Source organism: Lutjanus erythropterus, chromosome 20, assembly GCF_056507025.1.
Source record: "Lutjanus erythropterus isolate fLutEry1 chromosome 20, fLutEry1.hap2, whole genome shotgun sequence".
NCBI lineage: Eukaryota > Metazoa > Chordata > Actinopteri > Lutjaniformes > Lutjanidae > Lutjanus > Lutjanus erythropterus.
The window spans coordinates 21,369,151-21,393,839 of NC_139336.1; the positions used below are offsets into that span (position 1 = coordinate 21,369,151).

General features: G+C 39.4%; 1 protein-coding gene across 1 annotated transcript; it reads right to left on the reverse strand.

Moving 5' to 3' along the window:
* Nucleotides 1–5,261: 5,261 nt before the first annotated feature.
* arsb (arylsulfatase B) lies at nt 5,262–23,943 on the reverse strand. The gene is made up of 8 exons (XM_084746303.1): nt 23,454–23,943; nt 22,299–22,485; nt 21,512–21,702; nt 21,196–21,403; nt 16,755–16,998; nt 14,594–14,664; nt 7,355–7,486; nt 5,262–5,967 (listed from the first exon to the last, which is right to left on the reverse strand). Exons 1-8 carry the CDS (start codon nt 23,712–23,714, stop codon nt 5,702–5,704), a joined length of 1,560 nt encoding a protein of 519 aa, XP_084602429.1. The 5' UTR covers nt 23,715–23,943; the 3' UTR covers nt 5,262–5,701.
* Nucleotides 23,944–24,689: the final 746 nt, after the last annotated feature.

Sequence of the window (24,689 nt, forward strand, 5' to 3'; positions counted from 1 at the left end):
AATAAAATGTCTTAACGACAGAATTACATTATCTGGAGATTCAGTGAGGTAGATGTACGGCCGGTTTGTCCACTTTGATAGTCTCACATAGCCAGCATAGACCTGTCTCCACAGCGTTCAAGCACTAAATAAAGGTCTGGCTCCACAGATGCACATTCTGCTATAAGGGAAAAACTACTTGTAGCAAGCGACCAATGACAGGACTCAAACCCCCAATGACGGGGGCAAACTAAAGGACACTCATTAACCCCTATTTCTTTACTTTTTTCTTACTATTTCTATCTTTGTTTGTTTCTATTCTTATCTTACGCTGTTGATTTGGCAAAAACCTCTGAATGTGCATTTAATTTAAATTAGTGGGGCTGCTTTCGCCTAAAACGGGTGGGGGCATGACCCAAGGCCAAAGTACCCGGATGGGCTGCTCTCATTCATGACTGAATATTTCCTGGTGTCTTACAGTATGAAGTGTTACTGAATATTTTTCAGTTCCTGTTATAAGGAGAACCTGAGCTCTTAATCTGGAACAGGAAAAAGACAAGCACCATTATTTTGTTATTATCATAACAATTTAAGGGTCTAGATCAATAGTGTCTCCTTGTATCAGTTCCTGCTCTGTGGTGGTCTGTCTGCACTGTGAGGGACTGTCAGGATTTTTTTTTGTTAGGTGTGATGTGCTGTCGGATTTCCCCCCTCCGAGGCTCAAGGTTCAACACATTCCTGCTGCACTGGTCAGTATGATTTTAATCTGTTTTCACAGGCAGACACACACAATCTTGTTTGGAATTCCAGTTCACTGCGAGACCTTCAGTGTCTCCTTGTGGACATACCAGAGAGGCATCAGGAGTGGCAGCCTTGTCTTTGTGTCCCACATGAGCTCACCATCAAAACATCTGAGCCTCACACCGGCTATCACATCTCTACACCGTCACATCTGTCAGGAGCATCCAGAGGTGGCAAAAGTACTCATATTCATTACCCAAGTAGAAGTAAAGATGCTGTAAACAAAAAGTAAAAGTAGAAGTACCGATTCAGCTTGTTCACCCAAGAACTACAGACTACATGCTCTGAAATGTACTCATAAAAGTAAAAAGTTGCCCTCTGAGGGGCATTTGTACCAGCTGTTTCTGTGCAAAGCTAACTGACCCTCAACTTTTTTCCATGGTAGAGTCTCCGCTCTCGTCTGTTTCATCTTCTTCGGTCTTGTTACGAGGTTTAAGTCTTGTTATATCTTGTTTTGTCTCGCTAAATCTTTTGTATTGTTTTTGTCTTGTTACGTTGTTTTCATCTTGTTACATCTTTTTTGTCTTGTTGAGTCTTTTGTTGTTTTCATCTTGTTACGTAATTTACATTCCATTTTGTAGTTCATGTCATCTTCAATCTTCCCCATCTTGTTACAGTGTTTTTTTCATTATGTAGTTTACATTATGTTACATATTTTACATGTTGTTACATTATGTTTTAAGTCTTTTCCGTTGTTTTTGTCTTGTTAAATCTTGTCAAGTTACAAAGTCATTGCTCAAAAAGAAATGTAAAGTACAGTACAGTATCTGTTAAATATCTGTACGTACATCCTATCTTTGCCAGAGAGACATCAAGGGTGGCAGACGTTTCTTCTCTCTTTTAGGTTCCACACGTGCTCGCCATCAAAACACATGAGCATCACGCGGCCTATCACATCTCTACACTGTCATATCTTTGAGGGGCATCACACTGGAGGCTCTCTGATGGCACACACAGCTCTGTCACAGCTGAAAAAACAAAACATAAAGGGCTGAGGGCGACGTCAGAGGCAAATCAGAGGAGTGTGTTTGTCACTGACTTCACAGCGCAGAGTCAAAGTGCGGGATTAAGTGTGAAAGACACACCAAAACCGCTTTGAAAAAGTATGAGGAGGAGACGAGTTGTGACACCGCCGGGCTGAGGCTGGCTGCTCATAATGACAAGGGGGGAGGAAGATGGAATAACTTGTCAGGAGGGGTAGTTCACCACAGACGGGGTATGAGAAGTGCAAAAGTGGTCTGCAGCCGAGCTGAGAAACTCACAGGGATTGGTTTTAGGAGCGCTGGCAACGTCTAATTAAATGAAATATCCCATCATGCTGAAATGCGGAGTTTTGATTGTAGAGTAAACTAACAGGACAAGCGAGTGACAAATTTATAGCCTCAGCAATGTCAGCAGTGTTTTCTCAGAAACATAAAATAATCATGTGGTATTCTGGTAGTCACCAATCACCAAAATCCCAGTTTAAGTTCCATTTAACAGCCACTTTGGTAGATATAGTGGTGAATTTTGAAGCACATATACACTTGAGTTTATACAGTCACTTTCTCAAAAAAAAAAAAAAGGATAGAAACCACTTATTCTTAAAAAAACAACCAAATTTACAAATAATTTACCAATGACACAGTCGCTGTGGGCAGGCCATATGGGATGGACTGTTCCTAAATAAATAATTCAGTGAAACGACCTAAAATCTCAAAAGACACTCATTAATAAAGCATCAGAGTTCATTCCAGGCTATTAAACAATACTTTGACAAAAACAATCTCAACTCAAGATCCACTTATCACAAGTTTTTTGGACGGAGTTTGTTTGGCGGCTGTTGATATTTTCCTAAAAGTGTGAATATGAAAGACCAAGTGATGTAGTTGAAAGCTCTGGTGGACCTGGGTTGAGACTGATTTGTCAAACCACCTCATTAATTAAGTGAACGTTTCCAAATCTTAAAGGAACAGTTCAACATTAATTTGATTTTTCTGAGGAGAGTTAGGTAGGATTATAGAAGCCCATTTCTGCCGATGTGATGAAAAAAGAAAATCATAAGTCTCACCAAATAATAATAAACCTCCTGAAAACAGTGACAACCTACCAAACCTCTAAAGCCAACTAATTAACATGTTTTCAACTAATTAAAATGTAATATATATGAACTTGCAAATATTCTGTTATGGTTTTATAGAGGTTATGTGTCAGACTATTTCTTGGCCAGATGATTTTTTAAATGCACATTACAACTGGAAAACCACAAATAATTGTATTTAACACTCTTTTGTACAGATTAAACAAGCAAGATACAATAGATTAAGGTGCTTGTGGGCATTTATTATCAGTTTCTACATTTGGAAAGAGCCAGACTTCCTGGTTATCCCTCTTTTCCAGTCTTTAAGCTAAGCTGCCTCCTGGCTGTAGCTTCATATTTAGCACACAGACGGGAGAATGGTATCAATCCTCTGATCTAACTCTCGGCAAGAAAGCAAATAAGCATATAAGCAGACAAATATCCAGCTCAGTTAAAGGTTATTACTTCATACTGTACAAAGAGCGGAACAGCTGAGACCAAACAACAACACCAAAATCAACAATACGGCTTTGACTTTTAACAATTGTTCCAAAAAAGCACATTCAGTGACATAACTAAGCTGCTAATGTCAAATGTCTCTACAGCTCCACTGTTTTCCACAGTAACCAGCTTTGTTGTTTGCTTTGCTCTGCTGCCAATCAATTCACATGGCGGGTTAAGGGTCACAGCCCACATTAGGACGGGGCCGCCCACTCTCCGCAGGGAGCATTTCCTGTGGCAGTCTCCATGCTGCTGCCAATAGGAGGTCAATCACCACAGGGTTAAAGTTCAAACAGGGTGTATGTATGAAGGAAATTAGTTTCTGCCGCTTAAGAGTCCAAATATGCAAATCATCCCTTTGGAAGTATCAGATTTTTACCCTTTAGTGTTTGTTTTCTATCACGTGGTGACTTTAACTGATCAAATATGTGGGACGAAATCATTCTCTACAGAAACTTAGAGGATATATCCCCGTAACTCTGTCTAAAGCACCTCCGTGAGAACAGTACTTTGAAATGAATGAATGAAAGGCATGTGGGAATGGTTGCAGAAGCCATAACATCTGGGATACCTGAAGTGCACAAGAGATTCCTCACATTTTCAACCTCTGAGCAGAAATACACTGCTCACACATTTAGCACCTACTCATTAACTCTGATTCAACTGGAAGAGAAATAAGTCACCTAAAAGAAGTTGTACTTGTAATATTAAACAAACTGAGTCCAGAATCACAAGTTCTTAGTCCGTTTTACAGTTTCACAGCATTTTAACCTCTTTATTATGTACAATTTGTTTTCCAGAACAAGTAAAACTGGTAACACATGATCAATAGGCACTTAGGATAAGTGGTGTGTTCTGTTAATAAAAAAAAATAGAGGAGGAGAGTTCATTTAAAGCTTGTCATTTTAAAACATGTTTAACCTGCAATAATTAATTATTTGGCAATAAATCTAGCTGTAAACACAACACTGATATGCTAACATGTTAGCAAACAGTTCCAGCAGATACAGAACAACATTAGCAGTTGTGTTTTCAGCCACCTGATGAATAGAAGTCAAGTATTTGTTCTCATTTGGTCTCCACCACCTCCATCTGTGATCTCAGCTCTTGTAATAGTCTGTGATTCGGTTACATGAAGTTCCCCACAGAAATCTTACAAAGGAAAATTTTTTAATTTTTTTTCACCTGCTATCCAGCAGCTGGTTACTCATTCTCAGTGATGATAAAATTTCACAAACTGTGCACAAGACTTGTGTTTAACTTGTTCCAGCAAAGAAAAAAAGAGCAGAGGGAACTGTAGAAATGTTGTATTTAAACGATAGTCTCATCCCAGGAAAACGTGATTGTTTTAGGCACAAAGCAGACATGTAGAGTCTGGAATCTCAGTTAATTTTTGACTTCCAAGGGCAGATATCAACAGGAGCAGACCAAGATACCACTGGCATGAATGAACAACAAAAGATGGCATACAACTAATCAGCAGCAAAACGTTTGATGTTGCACTGGGTGACACATGCAAGTTTTCAAACAGGTAAAAAAATTGCAGCCTTGTCACAACATTTCTCAAATTACAGGTAAAAAGTAAGTAAAAACGACACTGTTCGAAGCTTTCAGAGTGAACAAAAATCAGCAAAGCTACTGTAAAACCAGGCATTTTAAAATTTTACAGCCCTAAGGGGAGTCCCTTTATAATTCTGAGGGTCTGTCACGAAAAGTAACTTCTCTCCCATTATATGGAGTCTTTTTATCCATTGTTGCTTTAAAAAATATATTAATTAATGCAGCTTCAGATCTCAAAATCTGGCTAAAAAGTCAAAATTGCAAGCATTTACTCTCAAACATGTTGCTCTCTCCTTTACAATCCTAAAAACCTTTAAAAAATAATAAAAAAGACACCATAGCTTGGTTGGTAAAATGGTTCAAAACAGGCTGTTATTTCTATACGACTTTATGTTTGACACATACAAGGAGCCTGCTGCTTCTCAACAGTAGATAAATGAAGTGCAAATACCTGAAACAGCAGGTGAGGTGGCCTTTACAAATCAGCAACATGTGTAGCTTTATGTAATCACTTCAACTACGCCTCTGAAAACATCTCAGAGCTCGGACACAGAGATCAATAACAGCAAAAGCATCCGTCAGTCAATTAATGACTGAGTTTCTCCATTGGTTGCTGAAAAATGTAGAAAAATCTATCTTTGTAACAACATTAATGAATGTTTTATTTTAAAAACCTTCATGATTGAATTTAGACTGAAATTACTGTGTGATGGAATTTTTAAAACGTCATTCTTCTCAATAAAAAAAGATTCCAGCTGTTGTGATTCACAGTGAACACGGTAAACAAAGCGTCATCATCGTCTAAGCCCAGGGTCCCCAGGCTCCAGTGGGGCCCGGGTCACATTTGGGGTCTTCAGCGGGGAAGTTTATCGGCAGAGCGGTTTTCTGGTGGTGCTGGAGGCGAGTGAGGAGATACTCGACCACCGTGGGGAACTGAGCGGACACTTCGTTCCTCTCCTCTGGATCTTTCTCGATGTCAAACAGCATTACGGGCTTCAGTGACTCCGCCTGTGACGGCCTGGACTCTGAGCTGTTGTCGCCAGGACGCGGGAACCAAATGTCACAACCTGGAGGAAATAAGATGAAGGACTTTAGCAGCAGTGGGATGTAATTAAATACATTTACTCAAGTGTTGCACCTAAGTTTTAAATTAACCCTCGAAGGACAACAAAACTTTAAACTCTAAAAAACTTTGGATAAGTTGTTATTGGAGATAAGTGGGCCTTTTTTACTGTCTTGGTTGATGCTGGATTAGCATTTTCACTAACTTTTAGTCAACACTCAGCCACTGCTGCCTCTGAGCGTGTCATTCAGAAGACTAAAACAGTAACTCTGTGTTATTATTATATCGGAAACCTTAGTAACAAACCAATAGTACATGAATTGTAGACTATTTACAGTGAAATATTGTAGTATGCGAGCACGGCAGGAGTAAAAACAACAATAACATAAGAGAAAGAATATCACATTTTCATCCTCTGGTGACCTGGTGAAGTCATTATAATTTTCTAAAGCTCTCATTTTTAACTTTTGTTTTTAGTTCAGCTTTGATTTCAGTTAGTTTCCAGATTGAGTTTGCTTTTTTCAGTTTAGTTAACCTTTTTAGTTTTAGTTTAGATTTGACTAGTTTCAGTATTACTTTAAGTTTGGTAAATGATTATACCGTGGGGTGGCAGATTTAAAAAGTTCAGAATATGTATCACAACACAAACACAAAGTTAATTCACAATCATGTCGACATCCCAGTAAACATTTGCACCAGTGCCTCCTCCTGCTTTTTGTGTTGACTGATTTGACCAAAAACATTCCCTTTAGATTTCATTCTCTTTTAGTTTACACACTATGTTGTTTCTGATAGTTTTGCTTGTTTTATTTTTTTTAAGTTTAGTTGTTGTTTTTTTATTGCAGTTACCTAAATGTTTTTGCCCACCTAGTTTTAGTTTTTAGTATGAGTTAAATACAATAAAATTGCTGACAGGCTGGAGGTTGTAGGGACGGGTTTGGGAGGAGAGAAGGAGATAGGAAGGAGGTTTATTTTGTGTGGTGTCAAATGAAATAAATAACATAATGTTAGAATTTAAATCCCCAGTGATTAAGTTTGAACTTTCTCGGCAATAATGAAAAACTAATTTCAGTTTTTAAGTACCAAAAAAAGAGGTTCTAGGTACCAGAGATGAGAGGTGTTGTCCATAAGAAGTTTCCTCAGCATCTTCTTCTCTGACACCACCACCAAGGACTCCATGAGTACTTTAATTTTCGATGCTTTATGTACAGTCAGGCTGATAATATGTCTGTATTTAAACTGTTTAAGCAGGACATTGAATTCAGGATTTGATGTCTATACTTCCTCCACCACTGATTATCAGAGATAAGAAGTAAACGCGCGTCTGTGCTTGATTTTCTGCTCCCCCTCTTAGACTAAACATGTCATTACGGGTGACAGAAGATACTGACCCGGGTAGCCCGTCAGCAGCTTCCAGTTTGAGGATCGAATGGCGGCGTGAATGGACACATTGAAGCCGGAGTTGGCCCGGGAGCCTCCGCTGACCACCTGAGCCAAAGTTAACTGACGCCTGGTGCCAGGACCTGCAGAGAGCAGAGGACAGAGCTGATCATGGAGGTCATCCATTTTCTTCTTAAAAACAACTAGAAACTGCTGATTAAAATGATATTAGACTACCAGCGGACACAAAAAGCCCTCTGTGGATGTCTGTGTAAACCATACGAGAAGGTGGACTGGCACCAAATGTCGGTGCATACCTGAGAATCACAGTCAGTATCAAGTGAAGGTGTGAAAATAAATATACCAATAAGAAGGAGTTCTTTTTGGGCTCTTAGATCAACAGTGAAACAGCAGGAATTGAGTGGTTCAAAACAATCCTTCCCGTTAAAGGGATAGTTGGGATTTTTAGAAGTGGGGTTATATGAGGTACTTACTGGTAGTCAGTGTATTCCAAGAGTAGATCACGGCCAATTCACCCAGCTTTACCTTACCATCAGACGGCCTTTTCCGAACGATATGTGTCTTAAATAAATGCCGCCAGTTTGGAGAAGCAGAGAGGGGTGCCGGCATGATCGCTAAGCAATGTGCTGCTGTGGACAGGGTCAGCAACAAAAGGTAATATCAGTCACTTAGCTTTACCTTGCTGTCAGACAGACTTTTCTGACGAGGAAACCACTATAGAAAAATTCCCAAAAAAAAGTCTTAATGGTGGGTTCCCGCTGGAAAAGGCTGTCTGACAGCAAAGTAAAGTGGTGAATATTACTTTTGTTGCTGACCCTGTCCACAGCAGTATATTTCTTAGCTTCCTACACTGGTACTCCTGCTGCTTTTTCAAACAGGGGACTGCGCCGACAGCTATCTACTTTAGGTAATACACCGACTATGGATAACAACCTCATACAATCCCACTTTAAATGATCCAAACTATCCCTTTAAGAACAGATATTGTTGTATATATGAATTTTCCTCAAACAGATGGAACTTTGGAGCTGCAGGAATTTCACAAATATGGTGGTAATGTGGTCGACTCAGCACCCGTCTTCCATTTCTGCCAAGCACAATGAATAATTTGCCATTACTGCAGTTGGGCAGATTTGTAAGCAAATGAGGAACAAGAGTCACAGTTACCAACTGGCACCGTTTTACCAGTTTCATAAGGCAAAAGTAAATAATTTATCCTTGTTCTGAGGGTGTCCAGAAATTTCTGCAGCCTCCTGCCATGAGCTATTTCTGTTCTTACGGAAAATATCTCCCAGAAGTGAGCACACTTTTTCTCAAAGTGGAGATGTGGCCTTGAGAGTGTTCTCAGGTTCATGCCGTGGTTGACCCGGACAATATGGTCCTGATTAGACAGATTTGCAAGCAATTTCAACGTCCTAACGCTGTCAAAAACAAGTATTTCCTCACATTCTTAGCATATGGACACATCCCCACCCACAGAAATCCCACGTTCCCATTGGAGCTGGTTTTATAGGGTCGATTCAACCACTACGACATGACTGGAGAATTAAAACATTTCCGATCTCAGCGTTTTTGCAACCACATGATAAAAGCTGTGACATCGAGTTCTTCACTGATCATTGCGTAAATGACACGATGTGGGTATTTTAATTGTTCTCACATGCATTACACTGGGTTGCTCAATGCAGAGGGATGCCTGAACCAAACTTGTCACAGATTTTTGTAAACAACAGACTCACAGAGCTCAGATCCAACAGTAAACTGTGCTGACGTCAGTCCAGGTTCAGGTGTTGACACGGTTATGTAAACAGGTGGGCTGATAAATGATTTGGGGTCTGCGAACATCAGGGTTTGATTTATTTTGAGGGGCTCTTATAACAAGCTGGTTTAACATATTAGCTAGACAGGATATGAATTGTAGATATCTGTAACTCATTTATTCCGAGTCGATAAGGACATTTCAGCATCATTCTTTCTAGGATAAATTACATCACATACACCATTCATGTGTTTTGGGTTTTTAATTTCAGATATTGACAATTAGACTCAACAAAAATAGTTTTCAAGACTTCAAATAAAGATCCAAGACTTCTTCTGTGCACATAGAAGTTTAATTTCTCACAGCACTTCTCCTTTGACCGGATAATCCATCCACTTGACAGGTGTGGCATACTGATTTAACAGCAGGATTATGTCTCAGGTGTGTTTTGGACTGGTCACAATAAAAGGCCACTCTAAAATGTGCAGCTTTATTTTGAAAAATACATTTATTAGGCACTAACGTATGGCTATTTCACCCAGGGCTATTTCATCCAGCAGGAGAGCAAAGTCATGACCCGCCCTACTCTGCCTCTGATTGGCTAGTACTCGTTACCTTTGCTGGTTGGGTTGGTTATATTTAAGCATGAGGAATGATTGATTAAGGTAGGAATATCAGAGCAGATGAGGGCAGGTCATTACTATGGCCTCCTGAGAAAAAAGTTTGGCTGATAAGTTTAGTTTGCCGTTTTTGGTGAGTTTTATTTTTAGTTTAGTCTGGATGAAGATGGTGATGATAGCTAGATAGCTAATTTTGCTAATGGTTATCTAAGACTGAAGTGATTATCAAAATGCTCAAAAACATATGTAAAACAAACCTTAAGCGCTATTGAAAAACGATTAACCAAGCTAACTGTAAAAAAAAGAAGTAACTAACTTAAGGATAGAACTTAAGGCTTAGGTAAAATTTCTATACCGCTAACAGGAAGTAAACAGACATGCAGCTCGTAAAACGGATATACGTCATGTGTACTACATAGTGCAAGTACAGAATTATGGATTTCTAAAATACAAGTGACTGCAACATGTTTCAAAGAAACTGTGACAGGGACAACAAAAGACTGGGAAAACTGTGGAATGCTCAAAAAAACACCTGTTTGAAGCATTCGACAGGTAAACAGGTTAATTGGTAACATGACAGTATCATGACTGGGTATTAAAGGGGCATCCTTGAAAGATTCAGTTGTTCCAAAGCATGGATGGGGTGATGTTCATCACTTTGTGAAAAACTGTGTGAGCAAATAGTCCAGCAGCATTTCTCAACACAAATCTGCAGGAATTTAGGGACTGGATATGGATTTCACTATCTGCAATCCATAAGATCATTAAAAGATTCAGAGAAATCTCTGCAAGTAAGGGACAAGGCTGAAAAACAACATTGAGGGCCTGTGACTTTTGACCCCAAACACTTGGTGATATATCACAGTGCTAAACAGTAAATATCTTGTCTTTTTACTGTATTCAACTGAATAAAGGTCCAAATGTTTTTGCAAATCACTGGATTCTGTTTTTACGTTTTACAATAACATCCCAACTTTTTTTGGAAGTGGGGGTTGTATAATTACAGATAGAAGTGTGGTTTGATTGCCATAGGCTCTAGCTCTTCTTCCACAGGACGAGAAAGCCTCAAAGAAGGCCCTGCTCATCTGGATCCACAGCAGGAGAATCCAAGACTGGGCTCAAGAAAAAGGCAGGAGGGGACGGGGAGGAAGAGTGGGAAGAGACCCTGAGAGAGCAGAGTGGTATGGAGGGGAAATTTGGGGGTGATTTAAGGCTTGGGCCATGTCCAGGGTTTCTCTTTCTCTCCCTCTCAACAAGCGAGAAGTTCAGGGACCCCTCTGTGACCCATTTAGTCGGGATCCCTCTTCTCACACAGAGGAGGGATTTTGAAAAGCAACTTGAAAGGAGAAAGTATGTAAAAAAGAGGGACAAGGCCCTTTCATGAGTTAAATAGAGAAACCGAAAGAAGGAGCATGAAGAGAGAAGAGTGAAAGAGGCGAGGAGAGCAGGGTCTCAAAGAGAGGCTGAGTTTAATAGGAAAGAAGAAATGAAAGAAGAATCTCAGCCTGGAATGTGTCAGGAGGAGCTGGTTGTCACTGTGGTGGTCGACAATAAAGATTCAAACATAAAACAGGAAAACTTGTAAAGCAGCAGTGTTGTGTTGTTATCATTCAAATGACTTAGATGATAATGACCAGTAGTTAACGTTGAGGATAATTTGAGCTCAACTGCTTTAAATTGTATAAACAGTCGAGTCTCAAAAATGACTTTGACTACACTACACTGGACTACACAGAGGCTAAAGCATTTAAACAGAGGATATTTGGGTTTTTTCCCCCAGTAGTTCTTGATTATGTTGTTTACTTCTAATTTAATTTCACTGACATTAATTAGCACATTGTCAAAGGGGTTGCTTGTACTCACCGTTTTATTTTTACGGACCACTGCTTGGTCTCACCAGCCTCTGAACCTTCTTTACAGATGCAGCAGTCAGCTGCTTTCAGCAAAAACGTTCTGAACAACCCATCTATACGCTACCTGCACAATTAACAAACAACATTCCAGTTTTTGTTTTATTTTACTTTTTAGCTAGCTAGCAAACAATATAATGTCTCGTTAACATTTTAGTGAGTGAGCAAGCCAGGCAATGACAGTGCAACATTTTTTGCTTTTTATTTTTTAGCTAGTTAGCAAACAATATTATGTTTGTTGTTGTTGTTTAGTTTTTAGTTGTTGTTTTAGTTTTGTTTGTTTGTTTGTTTTACTTTTTTAGCCAGCTACTAAACATGTAAAATTTTGTTAACTTTATAGTCCTATTAGGTTCCGGCAGCACTCAATTATATTTTTCATTTATTTATTTATTTTAATATGGGCAAGCCAGCATCTCAACATTGATTAAATTCTATGTCATTCTGGTTTAAATCACTAAACTTGGATTTACTGAACTGTGATTAGTTTTCAGCTCTGCTGTATTTTTCTTATTACTCATTTTAAAACAAGATTTACTGAACTTCAATTAGAACCAGTCTTAGAATAAATGTATTTTAATTGGTGTAACCCAGTCCAAAGGTTTTCCAAAACACAAAAATTAAACTATGCGTAATTTAATATATTAGTTTTAAAAGTATTAAAACATCTCAGATGTGTTGCCACATGAAAGCATTAATAGCTAAACTTATTAGCTTGTCCAATATCAAGACATCATAGACGGTGAGGTGTTCTCTGTTGACACGGCGCAAATATTTTTTAAAACATGTCTAATATCTAACACATTTTTATTGTGATGTTCTAAGTAAAAAGTGTAAAAATATAGCTGATGGCATATTATTCCACTGGACATATATGAGGGGGTCCCCAGTACATCTTGTGGGATCCTTGACTTGACCTCCTCTAGCGTCCTGACCACAGAGAAGAAACCAACTGTACTTCTAGAAGATGAATGTTACACTCCTGTGGTCGATCAAAGGCTGTGCATCTATTCTCATAACCCATTATGTGTCCATCATGGCACATCTGTGAAACATTTCAGTGCAAAAATGTTCTCCTCCTGTACTTCTGCTATTTTTGAAGGTGTAACTGAGGTGCAGCCTCATCCACAGAGTCAGAAATAGTGTCCTCAGTCAGACCAGGACCACCTAATATCGAGCGGTTTAGACATGAATGAGACCACTCCGCTGCATCTGACAGCGGGAAAAGAGGCGATCACAAGACCCGTTTCCTGGAAACCTCCCTACAATCACAGAGCTTAAACTGTAAGCACACACACACACACACACACACACACACGCCCTGCCTTCAAACGTCAACTGTCTCAGATTTCAACACCGTGTTGACTGATCACAGCCTCAACAGTGACTGATTAGAATTTCAACCTTCAGCATTCCTCAGATGAAAACAGAATAACAAACACCATTTTATGAGGAACAATAATCACAAAGACATGGAGAAAATGTGAGGAAAAATAAAGATAATTAACAGAATGTTTTCTTAAATAATTCAGATAACCTTCAAGTTAACAAAAATTGAGCTTTGCAAGTTATAATGATTTGCGAAATTAAAGTAACGTATACATTTCATAAAGAACATCCACTGATAATAATCAGCCACGAACAGACTCACCTCCTGTTAAGATTCATCATAAACTCTGAAACCACTCAAACAAATCTCAAACACTCATAACAAACATAATGTGGATTTCTAATAAACTAATGTGAGTTTAGTAAAATGTTATGTAACCTGCTATTCTTAGTCCCCGGTCTGCTTCGACTTGAGTAAACTGGATTCACGATGTTTAGTATTTGTGAACACTGTCCTGCTAAAACACTGAGGCCTTGATATTTGTGGCCATGTTGGGGGAAAAAGAGAAATCAGTAGAATTACAATATTAAAAACAAAAGAATACACACATGATAGACATGACACGCTCACACAGAGATAACATGAGGTTTCCATCACCTCAACATGCTTTATCAAACTGTTGCTTCACTGCCACATGAAAAATGGCTAAAATGGTTTCAACATGTTCGTCATGTGTGTGCGCCGGTTTCCTGGCAAAGACATGCCTGTTGGTTTAACTGTTGCAAATAGTTGTTTGTCTGTATTTGTAAGTCCTGTAACAGACTGGTGAACTGTCCAGTGTGTAATTTATAGATAAACGATGATGGATGATACCAAACTGGTGAAAGGTCATTAAGGGGATATAAAATAAATTAATAAACTAAATAAAATAGAGTCTACAGACCATGCACTCAACTGTGAGGCGTTACTTAAAGCTAGGGTAGGCAATATATTTCTAGACATTTATAGACAGACAGGTACAGAGGAGACGATCATGGGCTGACTTAAAAAAAAAAGCAAAAAGACTCCTGCCCACTGTCCTCTACATTTCCAATAAAATATTGATTGATGTTTCAGTGCAACAACCTTCATCAGATATAATCTGATGAGGTTATCCTGGATAACCAACTCTGATGAAACGACAACTGTGATGATTTTCCTCCCTTCCAGTGCAGTTTTGCATGTTTTCACGAAACTTCCTGCAGACACGTCCTCGAGACACGTAGCTGCATTGTTACGAAAATAAACTGGATGTAAACTTAGTTTCCAGATCTGCATAAAAAAAGTGAAATGATCTCAGCCAGTTGGCTTGAGTTTTGTGCAGTGAAGTGAAGTGATCTCTGCAGCCAATGTTCATGTTTCACAAGATCATATTTCAAAAGTCATGTCCAAATTCTGTCTTTAACAGGTCTGAATGGAAGCATACGTACATAAACTGCACATACACACTTACTTACGCAGTGTGGGAACCCGACTTTAATGATGAAACCCTGCTGCAGGTATCAGGTGCTAATATTACGTGTTCTGGTGTTCTGAGAAGCCTCTTTCATATTCAGTGAAACGTGTGAACTTACATGGAGCGATGTCGTTGTACAGAGGGTCGATGTTGTGCAGCAGCTCCAGTCGGGGTGAGGCGAACCCTTTGCTGTAAGATAAAAAGCAGTGTAACTCTTAAACATACGTATGGATACACAACCAACACACACACCACGCCGGCTGACTCATGCACTGTAAAACCCACTGGGATCTGTAAATCTAAACCAGCTGGCCGTTGTTCACCAGGCAGTCATATGCTCTGACCGCACTCCACCACAGAGAAAACACACTGCTCTTACTGACCACAGTGTCTGATAACACAACTAAAATAACTCTCACTCTCTGCTGCTGCTGCCTACTGTTCTGAACCTTCGTTTAGAGTTTTAATTTCACCGGCCGCAGTTTTCTGCACCAGGAGGGCCAATTACAAACAAGATGAAACTGTAAAGCAGAGAAAACAAACAGCAGTCTGGTGCCCAGTGTTGTTGTGTTGCTCACACGGCAACGCCAGCAGCCAGCGGTCAGCTGATGTGCGTCAGCCAATCGAGTCAAGTGGAGGCTGTGAGTAGTAGTTTGCGGTCCGGGCTAAGCCTTGATTTTCTGCTACAGCCCTCAATTTCACCTTCTTCACTGTGTCCACATTTAGTTTACAAATATAATGTGTCAGTCAAACAACACTCAGTGACAGCTCGACTGATGACCTGCTCACAAACTAACATGGAAAGTTCAGCTGTGGTCTGACAACAGTTGCATAACTTCTGTCTTTTGATTAGATCACTAAGGCTGGGTTACACCAACAAGGATTCATTTTTAAACCCAATTAAATCATGATTTAACTTTAAATTATGGTGCTCTAAACTTTTAAACTAACTTAAAATTAAGAAAGATCCCATTTAAACATCACTTTAGTTTTTACTCTAAACAGAGATTAAATTTAGCTCTGCAGCACCAAAACTTTAAAGTCAAATTTAAAATTGAGGTTTATGATTCATCTCTGCTTTATTTAACTCCAGCTGATAATATACCCAATAACTTTTCTGAAAGGAGAAATTAGAACTTCTCTGCCAAACCACCATGAGTAGGTTAACTAAGCTAACTATCTTTTTAGCTAGCTAGCAAACAATGTAACTTTTTTTGGTTTCTGACTAGCTTAGCAAGTAATGTAACATTTTGTTAATGTTTTAGCTAGCTAGCAAACAATATGACTTTTTAAAAAACTTTTTTTGGGCTATTTAGCAATCTAGTTATAATTCTGTTAACTTTTTAACTAGTTAGCAAACATGTAACATGTTGTTATCATTTTGGCTAGCAAGCAAACAATATGTTTTTTGTTTTCTTTACTTTTTAGCTAGCTGGCAAACAATGTAACAAACATATCAGTCTTTTGTTTGTTTTTCTTCATGTTTTAGCTAGCTAGCAAACAATATAACAATATGCCCCCACTTTTATACTTTCTACATCCTGACTGCGCTTAATTTATTATTTATTTGTTTGTTTTAATTTGAGTGAGCAAGTATCTCTATATTACCAAACTCTATTATATATTTAATTTCGGTTAAATCACTAAAAATTTACTAGATACTAGATGAGATTAGTTTTCAACTGTGCAACAGAGCTCTGCTTAATTTGAAATCTCAATTTACACATTTTATACCTAGTTAAGTTTTCAAAAGTTTTCCAAAAGACAAAAATTTAACTACGCATAATTCAATATATTAGGTATAAAAGAATGAAAACATCTCAGGTATGTTGCCACATGAAGGCATTGGGAGCTAAACTAATTAGCTTGTCCAATAGCAGGCTTTCATAGGTCTTAGTGGCCGAGGTGGGGATGAAGAGAGGATAAGGGTAAAAAAAAGAAAAGGATGGAAGGACTACAGATTTGTGTGAGAATGACTGATGGAATTTCCTTCTCTTTGAGCTCCCATTGCCACAGTAACAAAGGGCTTATTGAAGGAGCAGGGGCTCCTACAAGAAAAAGACGCTGGGTCAGGGAGACAGGCAGAGGGAGTTGGAGCGAGAGCACATGGGGGAAGGATAGGAAAGAGGCACAAAGAGAGGGCAGGCTGTCAAAAACTGAAGAGCTGGTATCGCTCACGCTGTAAACTCAGGCCACAGGCTGAACTACCACCCAAGAAACACTCTCAGCCAAGAATTCAAGTCCCAGAGGTGTGAAAACAGGACGACAGCCCAGCTCACCTGATTGTGTCCCACACATTGAATCCATCCAGTGGCTTTGTGCCGTTGGTGCTCCCTCCTGCCAGGCCGACAAGTGTCGGCAGCCAATCGGAGATGTGGATGAGCTCGTGGCTGACGGTCCCGGGCCGCTTCAGCAGCGGGCTGGCGACAAATCCGACTCCCCGGATCCCTCCTTCCCACAGTGACCACTTCCTCCCTCGCAGTGGCCAGTTGCTGCCACCGCAGAGCGTCTGACCTCCGTTATCTGTCAACAACCCGAGGGACAAAAATGACACAGAGAGAAAAGAGACAAAGATAGACAAGAGATTTGAATCAGTAATTATAAAGACAAGTGTAGTGAAGGCTAAACAAGCCTAAGTCTTATAAATAAGTTTTCCCAACCTTTTCAAGTCATGAACACACTCAGGGGGTTCCACAGAGAACCTTTTTATATTCCAAGGCTCTTATCTCAAACCCACCATGGGGGTTCTGCTAAGAACCTTTTTATGTTCCAAGGGGTTTATCTAGAACACACTCAGGGGGTTCCACAGAGAGCCTTTTTATATTCCATGGGTTTAATCTAAAACCCACCCAGGGGGTTCTACTGAGACCTATTTATATTCCACAGGTTTTCTTTAGAACACACTGACAGGTCTTTTCCACCAACACTGAACCACCATGGAGAACCTTTTTGCATTCAAAGGGATTTATCTAGAGTACACTCAGGGGGTTCTCCTAGGAACCTTTTGTCATATACTAGAGGTTTTGTCTTGAACCCACCCAGGTGGTTCCACAAAGAACCTTTTCATACTCCAGGGATTTTATCTCAAACCCACTAAGGGGCTTCTACTGAGAACCTTTTCACATTCAAAAGGTTTTACTTAGAGCGCACTCAGGAGGTTCTACCGAGAACCTTTTTGTATTATAATAAAAAAGAAACCTTGTCAAAAGAGTTCTTCAAGGACTTCAACAATCCCTATGCAAAAGGTTCTTAGTCTTACAACGAACCCTTAAAAAAGCAAATTGCTCTGAGTAGAACCTCAGCCTTTCAGGAAGAACCCTTTTGGAACCCTTATTTATAAGAGCGCACTGCAATCCATCGAGTAAATGTAGAGATATTTCAGCCACCCACAGAGTCAAACTATGAGTGTGGACAAAAACAAGTGATCTAAGACGTTAAAACAACAGATCAATGCTCATCCATTTGTCTCCCCTGTTGGACTCCTGCATAACATCCAACCATTACAAGTGTGTGCACACACACACACACACACACACACACACACACACACACACACACGGGCAGTTAGACTCACTGTCATCATCTCAATACGTCTGTCCAGTATAAACACACTTGACCAATCACATCTAGGCAGGGCTCCCCTTTCAGCAGCAGAGTGTCGTGCAAGTCCAGGAAGTAGCCTGTCCCGATTCCCGAGCTGTTCTGGAAAAGACCGTCTGCTCCTTAATGCCTTTTCAAGCTGCTGCTCTTCTGGCTCTCCACTGGCCAGTTCTCTCCATTTCCCCCAGTTCTCTCCCCCCAGTTTCACCTCTCCCGCTCGTTTTGCTTACAGTAAAGCCCCAGTGAGGCCGTCAGTTTGCAGAAAATTTCATCATGAAGGAATTTCAGGGTCAGGGCTCATTGATTTCCTGTTAGGTCTGACACACGTGGGTCAGTGATAACAGGCGGATCATGAGGAAAGTTTAAACTGAAAGCCAGAGATATGACTAATAAAAACACTGATAAACTGCTTTCTGTAAGTGATGTTTATGTGTTTATAAAGACTGATATTACGTAACCTAGTGTTGTAGTGGTGCCTGGAAATGTAGGTATATTTCCTAAAGGACCAGTGTGGAAATGAGAGATCTATCAATCCACTTTTCTTCTGTTCCGATCGGATATCTGAACTTGGATGTCTGCCGAAACAATACTTTACAAATGCTAGTGGTCTTTTTCTTGATTCTTCTTCTGATTATTATCATTATTTTGTGGTGAAACTTTCTGTTTCAGTTGATACTGATACACTAATCCAATCAGCGTTTTCACCATCTGGAAGGCTTGTTTAGTTTGTGTAATGTAACTTCTTTGTCTCACTCATTTTTAACAGGTGACATCATATCACCACAGTGCTGGCTTCCCTCCACTGGCTCCCTGTGTGTTTTAGAATTAATTTTAAGATTTTACTGACCACTTTTAAAGCCTGTCTGGGTCTGGCCCCAAGTTACATAGTTGAAATGTTGACCCCTTAAGAACCAGTACGCTGCTTTAGATCCTCGGGCGGGGTCCTGCTGGCTGTTCCAAAGTCGAGGCTTAAATCTAAAGGCTTTTTACATCAGGGCCCCTTGACTTTGGAACGACCCGAGGAGATAAGGCTGCAGAATCAGAGACATCTTTTAAATCACTTCTTTAAAACCCATTTTATAGACTTGCCTTTATGTGATGTCATCTCTTTTTAATATATTTTAAACGTATTCTTTTTATTTGTACTTAATTGTATTGAAATGACGTGATGTCGTCGTTTCATTCCTTATATTTATTTATACTGATTAACCAACATCATGTCTCTGTAATCTCCTCCCTCACTTATTCTTACTGTCATGTTTTTCTTGTTTTCCTGTTCTTCTCTCTTTTACTGTTTTGTCTTATTTTTTTACTATGTTTCAGTGTATTTTCTTGTGTCTTTTACTTCAAGTTTAGCTAGTTACTCGAGATGATCTACAGACTTTGTTTCATGTAGGAACTACTCTCTTTGTGCTGTAGAATCTACTGGAACTACTTTATTTTCCACTAAAAAGAAAGTAGTTCCTTCATGAAACTGCTCACAACAAGGTGTGTAGATTATCTTGAGTAACTGGGTCATGATTCTTGGAAAGAGACATTGCTGTTGAGTTTTTCAAATGTATTTTTTTGGTGCTTTGAGCAACAACATCATGAACTGAGGGCACTGCAGAATGCACAACAACCTGTAGAATACGATGCACCTGCTCTGGTTGCCAAGGAAAACCTGCTATTTTTTGATTCCGAACCAATTTCTTTTTGGTGGAGATGCTCCGAGTGGTTCAAAATTAGGTGCTGGAACCTGAATAGAACAGAGCTGGTTCCACGTTGGTGCAAAAAAACCCATGATTGGATTTAGAATTGGGTATTCTCAATGCTGACTGAAAAACATGTGGTCATTCCTGCTCAATATACCTGCACCACCCCGCTGATTACACTGACACAGGAGCAGGAAGTACTTTGAGTTTTTCCCCTCAGCTGCAGATCAGCAGAGTCAGTGTCTGCCTGGCATATGGCTGGCTGAATCCTTCAAGTCAGAGCCACAACCAAATGTGTGGAGGAACAATGAAACAGGCCACCTACTGCATCCCACCACGGGCATAAAAAAACCCTCACACTTTACTTTCACAGCATTGTTCCTGTTCTCTAATTACCCTTTAAAAACCTCCTAAAAATAACCCTCAAAGGAGTTACCTACTTCAGTTGCAATTCATTACAGCTTCCACATGTTGAAACCAGAGAGCAGCCACATGTTTAGATGATGCGGCTGCACACCTTCATCTTTGCCATATTATGTTTTTTGTGAAAGGTCTGCTTATATAAAGGGTATTTAAGTTTTAACAAGACTCCAGTGGTGTACATGAAGAGATGAGCCTATAAAAGTATTCCCTCTTCTCTGTAAGCCTCCACATCCTGCTTGCCAGTGATTCTGGCACAAAACTGAACACCCTATTAGCACAAATGGAACAGAACACTGCTCTCTAGTGGACGTCCAGAGTATTACAAAAGCTGTTTTCAGAGTAACCACCCCTGGATCGGTGGAAAATGATCTGAGAAAAACCAAACATGTGAGGATATCTGTTTCCTGTGCCCCCCTGTTGACCGTGTTGTGTATATAAAACGTGTTATCTAACTCTCTGATGCTTTAATTCTATAAACATGTCACTAGGCTGTCACCTGAACTCCTCTCAACCCTGGAAAACTGGCTTTGATGCACAAAGAAAATGTGGTTTTGAGTCTGTGGATGTAAAATGTAATTGCTCTTTACTTAGAACTTTCTGATTTGGTTTCCATTCTGGCGCCGTATGAAAGAGTCAGATAAAAGGAGAAAATAAAAGTGGTGGAAAATATATTAGCATTCACCTGATTATACTGTCCACATGTAAAACTGGCTCTAATGTAGGTTTCCAGTGAAATGTTAGAAGTTAGCTCTAATGAAGGGAGGTGAGCATGTGCCTTAGCATCTGTTTACACGTTAAAAGGGATAGTTCAGCTTATTTGAAGTAGGGTTAAATAAGGTACTCAACAATAGTCAGTGTATTACCAACAGTAGATGAAAGTCAGCATGCCCCAATTGGGAGAAGTAGCTAGGCATGACTTCTGTGTTAAAGGGTTAGTTCAGGTTCACCAAAGGCACATAATAACACAAACAAACTAAGTGCATGTTTCAGTATAAAAACATACCTGTTGAGAACACCAGGATCGTGTTGTTCCACAGTCCTTCCTGTTGCAGAGCCAGAGTGATGTTACCCACTGCCTCGTCCATGGCCGACACCATGCCAGCGTACAGCCTGCGAGAGTGGTCTTTGATGAAGCCGTAGGGAGCAACGTAGCGCTCTGGAACCTGCAATGGTGAGTGGACCGACTGCAACGCCACATAGAGGAAGAGCGGCTGAAAGATGAAGAGATCAACGTGTGAAAACATTCATTAGATGATCTGATCAGGTTTTACTGCTCTGCACTGTGACACTGTGTGAGAGTGTGTGAGTGTGTTTGTCACCTTGCCAGAGTTGTGTTTTTTAATGATGCTGATGGCTCTCTCGCTGAGAAGCTCAGTGGAATAAGCTCCTTTGTATCCGGTAGCTACCGTCTCTCCGTCCCGCAGGTCCAACGCACAGCGAGTCAGGTTCAGAGGGCTGATGGGAGAACAGCGGACGTGAGTGTAGTAATCCTCGCTGCCTGTCAGGTAGCCTGCAGCACACAGAGGACAGAGGAAAGGAATTCATCCAGATATAAACGTGGAAAGTTATGAATCAAACTGCATCCTGAGATACAGGACAGATACATCCAAGGCTTTATTCTTAATAGGGATGTCACATAGTTCAATTTTTCGGTTTAAACTTTTTTGCACCAATGGCTGTGCAAACGATAACTATTGTGGTTTGAAGGGGTGCAGCTAACAATTATTTTTATTGGTGATTAATCTGTTGATTATTTTCTCGTATTTTGTCCAAAACCCAAAGATATTCAGTTTGCTGTCATAGGAGTAAAGAAACCAGAAAAATATCCACATTTAAGACAATGGAGTAAGAGAATTTTAACTTTTTCTTTCTTTAAAAATTATCAAAATAGTTGGCAATATCATTGATTGATAATTGATTCATAGCAGCTGCTAGAAAGCAGTTCTGGAGTTTGGATTTGTAAACATCAAAGGATCATTGGTTTTATGTCCTGACATCTGTCATTTATTTACATCTCCAAAATCTCAAATTCTGCCTTTTGATTTGATTATTAAAACTAAAAGCTAATTTGATAGATTTTCAATTTAATATATTAATCTTATATACCAAAGTAGGTGTCAAAGCCGCGGCGTGTGGGCAGACAGTCCTTCTTGTACATGCCCAGGTGCCACTTGCCCACCATGTGCGTGGCGTAGCCCACCTCCTTCATCAGCTGGGGCAGCAGTTTCTCATCCAGAGGCACGCAGTATGGCTGACAGGGCCAGATGATCTGGTGCTGCATGCCTGTGTGGATCTGAGGACAACAAAACAAACACACAACATTAGGAAATAAATGTGCTGTCTGTTAAAAACGACACAAAGCAACATGTAAGAACAGCAAAAAAGGGAAGCAGCAGCCTCTGTGGCGACAGTGATGCAAACAAACGGTTCAAAATAAATGTCCTGAAATGAGGCAACTTTGTTCTCTTGTTCTACTTTTCCACCAGTGTCCAAATTAGATTTTTTTTCCCTGGAAAGTTCTTCAAAACGCGGAAAAGTAAAAAACCTCAAGTCATGTGCTTAAGTTTACTTGTCCTCATGATGCAGGGCTCCTTTAAGCTGCGGTAGGCAGTTTATTTTTCACTGAGCAGTAACTTCATAATAATCTTTCATCATATTGTAATTCAAGTGGTCTGAGAGGAAACTGGACTTAGAACTGGAGCTGCCCATCAGTATATAACGTAGCTGAAATTAGCTCCACCTTTCCCAGCTATAGTGACGTTTACTAGAGCCAGACCGATATATCGGTTCATCAATATTATCACCCCAGTATTGGCTTATCACAGCCAATACTAGTATATTATGCTAATACTATAGTTTTGCTTGGGTAAAATTGAATTGAATGAGGACTTTTACTTGTAAGAGTATTTATGCACTGTTTTTTTTTTTTTACTTAAGTAAAAGATCTGAGTACTTTTTCCACCACTGACTATATTAACACTAATTATTGATGCGTGTACATTATAAAGCTTGACCAACAATATTATTTTTATTAATTAGAAATAACAATAAATAGATTTTTAAAAAAGAACAACTTGCATTAATAAAAAGGATCAAACATACATAAAATGCTGCCCATAAAAATAAAAAAAATAAATAAAAACAATTTGCATTACGCAGCTGATAGAGGTGGAGCTTAATGTTTACACACAGCAGAATAGCTTATGAATTTCAGGAAGGGATGAGTACTTAGTTGAACATGCAGCAGGACGTGTATCTGACCTGGTATCTTCCAGTCATGAGCTGGTTTCTGGAGGGGGTGCACAGAGGCTGGACATAGTAGTTCTCCAGTCGGACTCCTCCAGCTGACAGTTTGTCCAGGTTCGGTGTGTTGATCTCTGAGCGGTGATAACCGACATCATACCAACCATAGTCATCAGCCAGGACGAACACGATGTGAGGCTGCTGAGCCCCGAAAACCACATGGAAACTGACCAAGAGCACAGCTATGTTAACGGAATAAACCGACTCTCCGTTAGCCATCGTCAGTGTCTTAGTGAAGGTTCAATTATACAGTCCCAAAGTAAACAAGGAAGTCCGTCAGGTGGAGTTCAGCGGTCGAAGAGACACAGACATGGCTGATATGTGGCTCGGCTAACCTGTTCTCAAAGCTACATATCTTCGCTGTCACATTATAAAAAACTCATGACTGAATTATAAAAGTTACAGCCGCATCTCGCTTCACTTCCGTGTTCAGCAGATTGAAAACGCTGCCTCAGCCGCAGCAGCCAATCAGATGACTGGAAACACAACCAATCACGTGACTGTACGGAAGTCCAGCGTATTACATACAAATAAACTTGAATGTGCGCACATATCTGAATATCATTTGTTTTAGCCACTTGCTCGGCACATTAATTTGCTTGATTTGATTTACGTTTTTTATGTTCCTTGTACCTTTTCTTCTTCCAAATACAAACAACAACAACAAATTAAATTAAATAATACATAGATGTGATATTGTTAAGTTTGGTGTTTTTTTATGGAAAACAATGTAATGATATTTTGATTATAGGTAAATTTTATACATATATATATGTAGATTTTTTAAAAATCATTATATATATTGATAGCATTTAAAAATGACTTTAAAATATTCTTTCAATCATTTAAAGAAAATTAAGAATTGAAGTGCCTTAAGCCTATCTGATTTATTTGCATTACATATTACTTGTAGTTAATTTAATTAATTTAATTTTATTTATATGTATTTTTTCTTTATATATTTAGGTATTCATTATTTCTATTTCTTTAGTTGTTTATTTAATGTTTTGACTTATGCTGTTTGGATTTATTGTAAGATGTGTTCAAAATGATGCTGCCTATTTGTTATTTGAAGCTGTTGAATAAAGGTGACAAAAATAAAGAACTAAACACTTCTTTTTGTATGTGTCCTTTAATCATGTTTATGTTTGACTTAATACTAAGGGTCTAAGAGATTTTCTAATGCAAAAATCA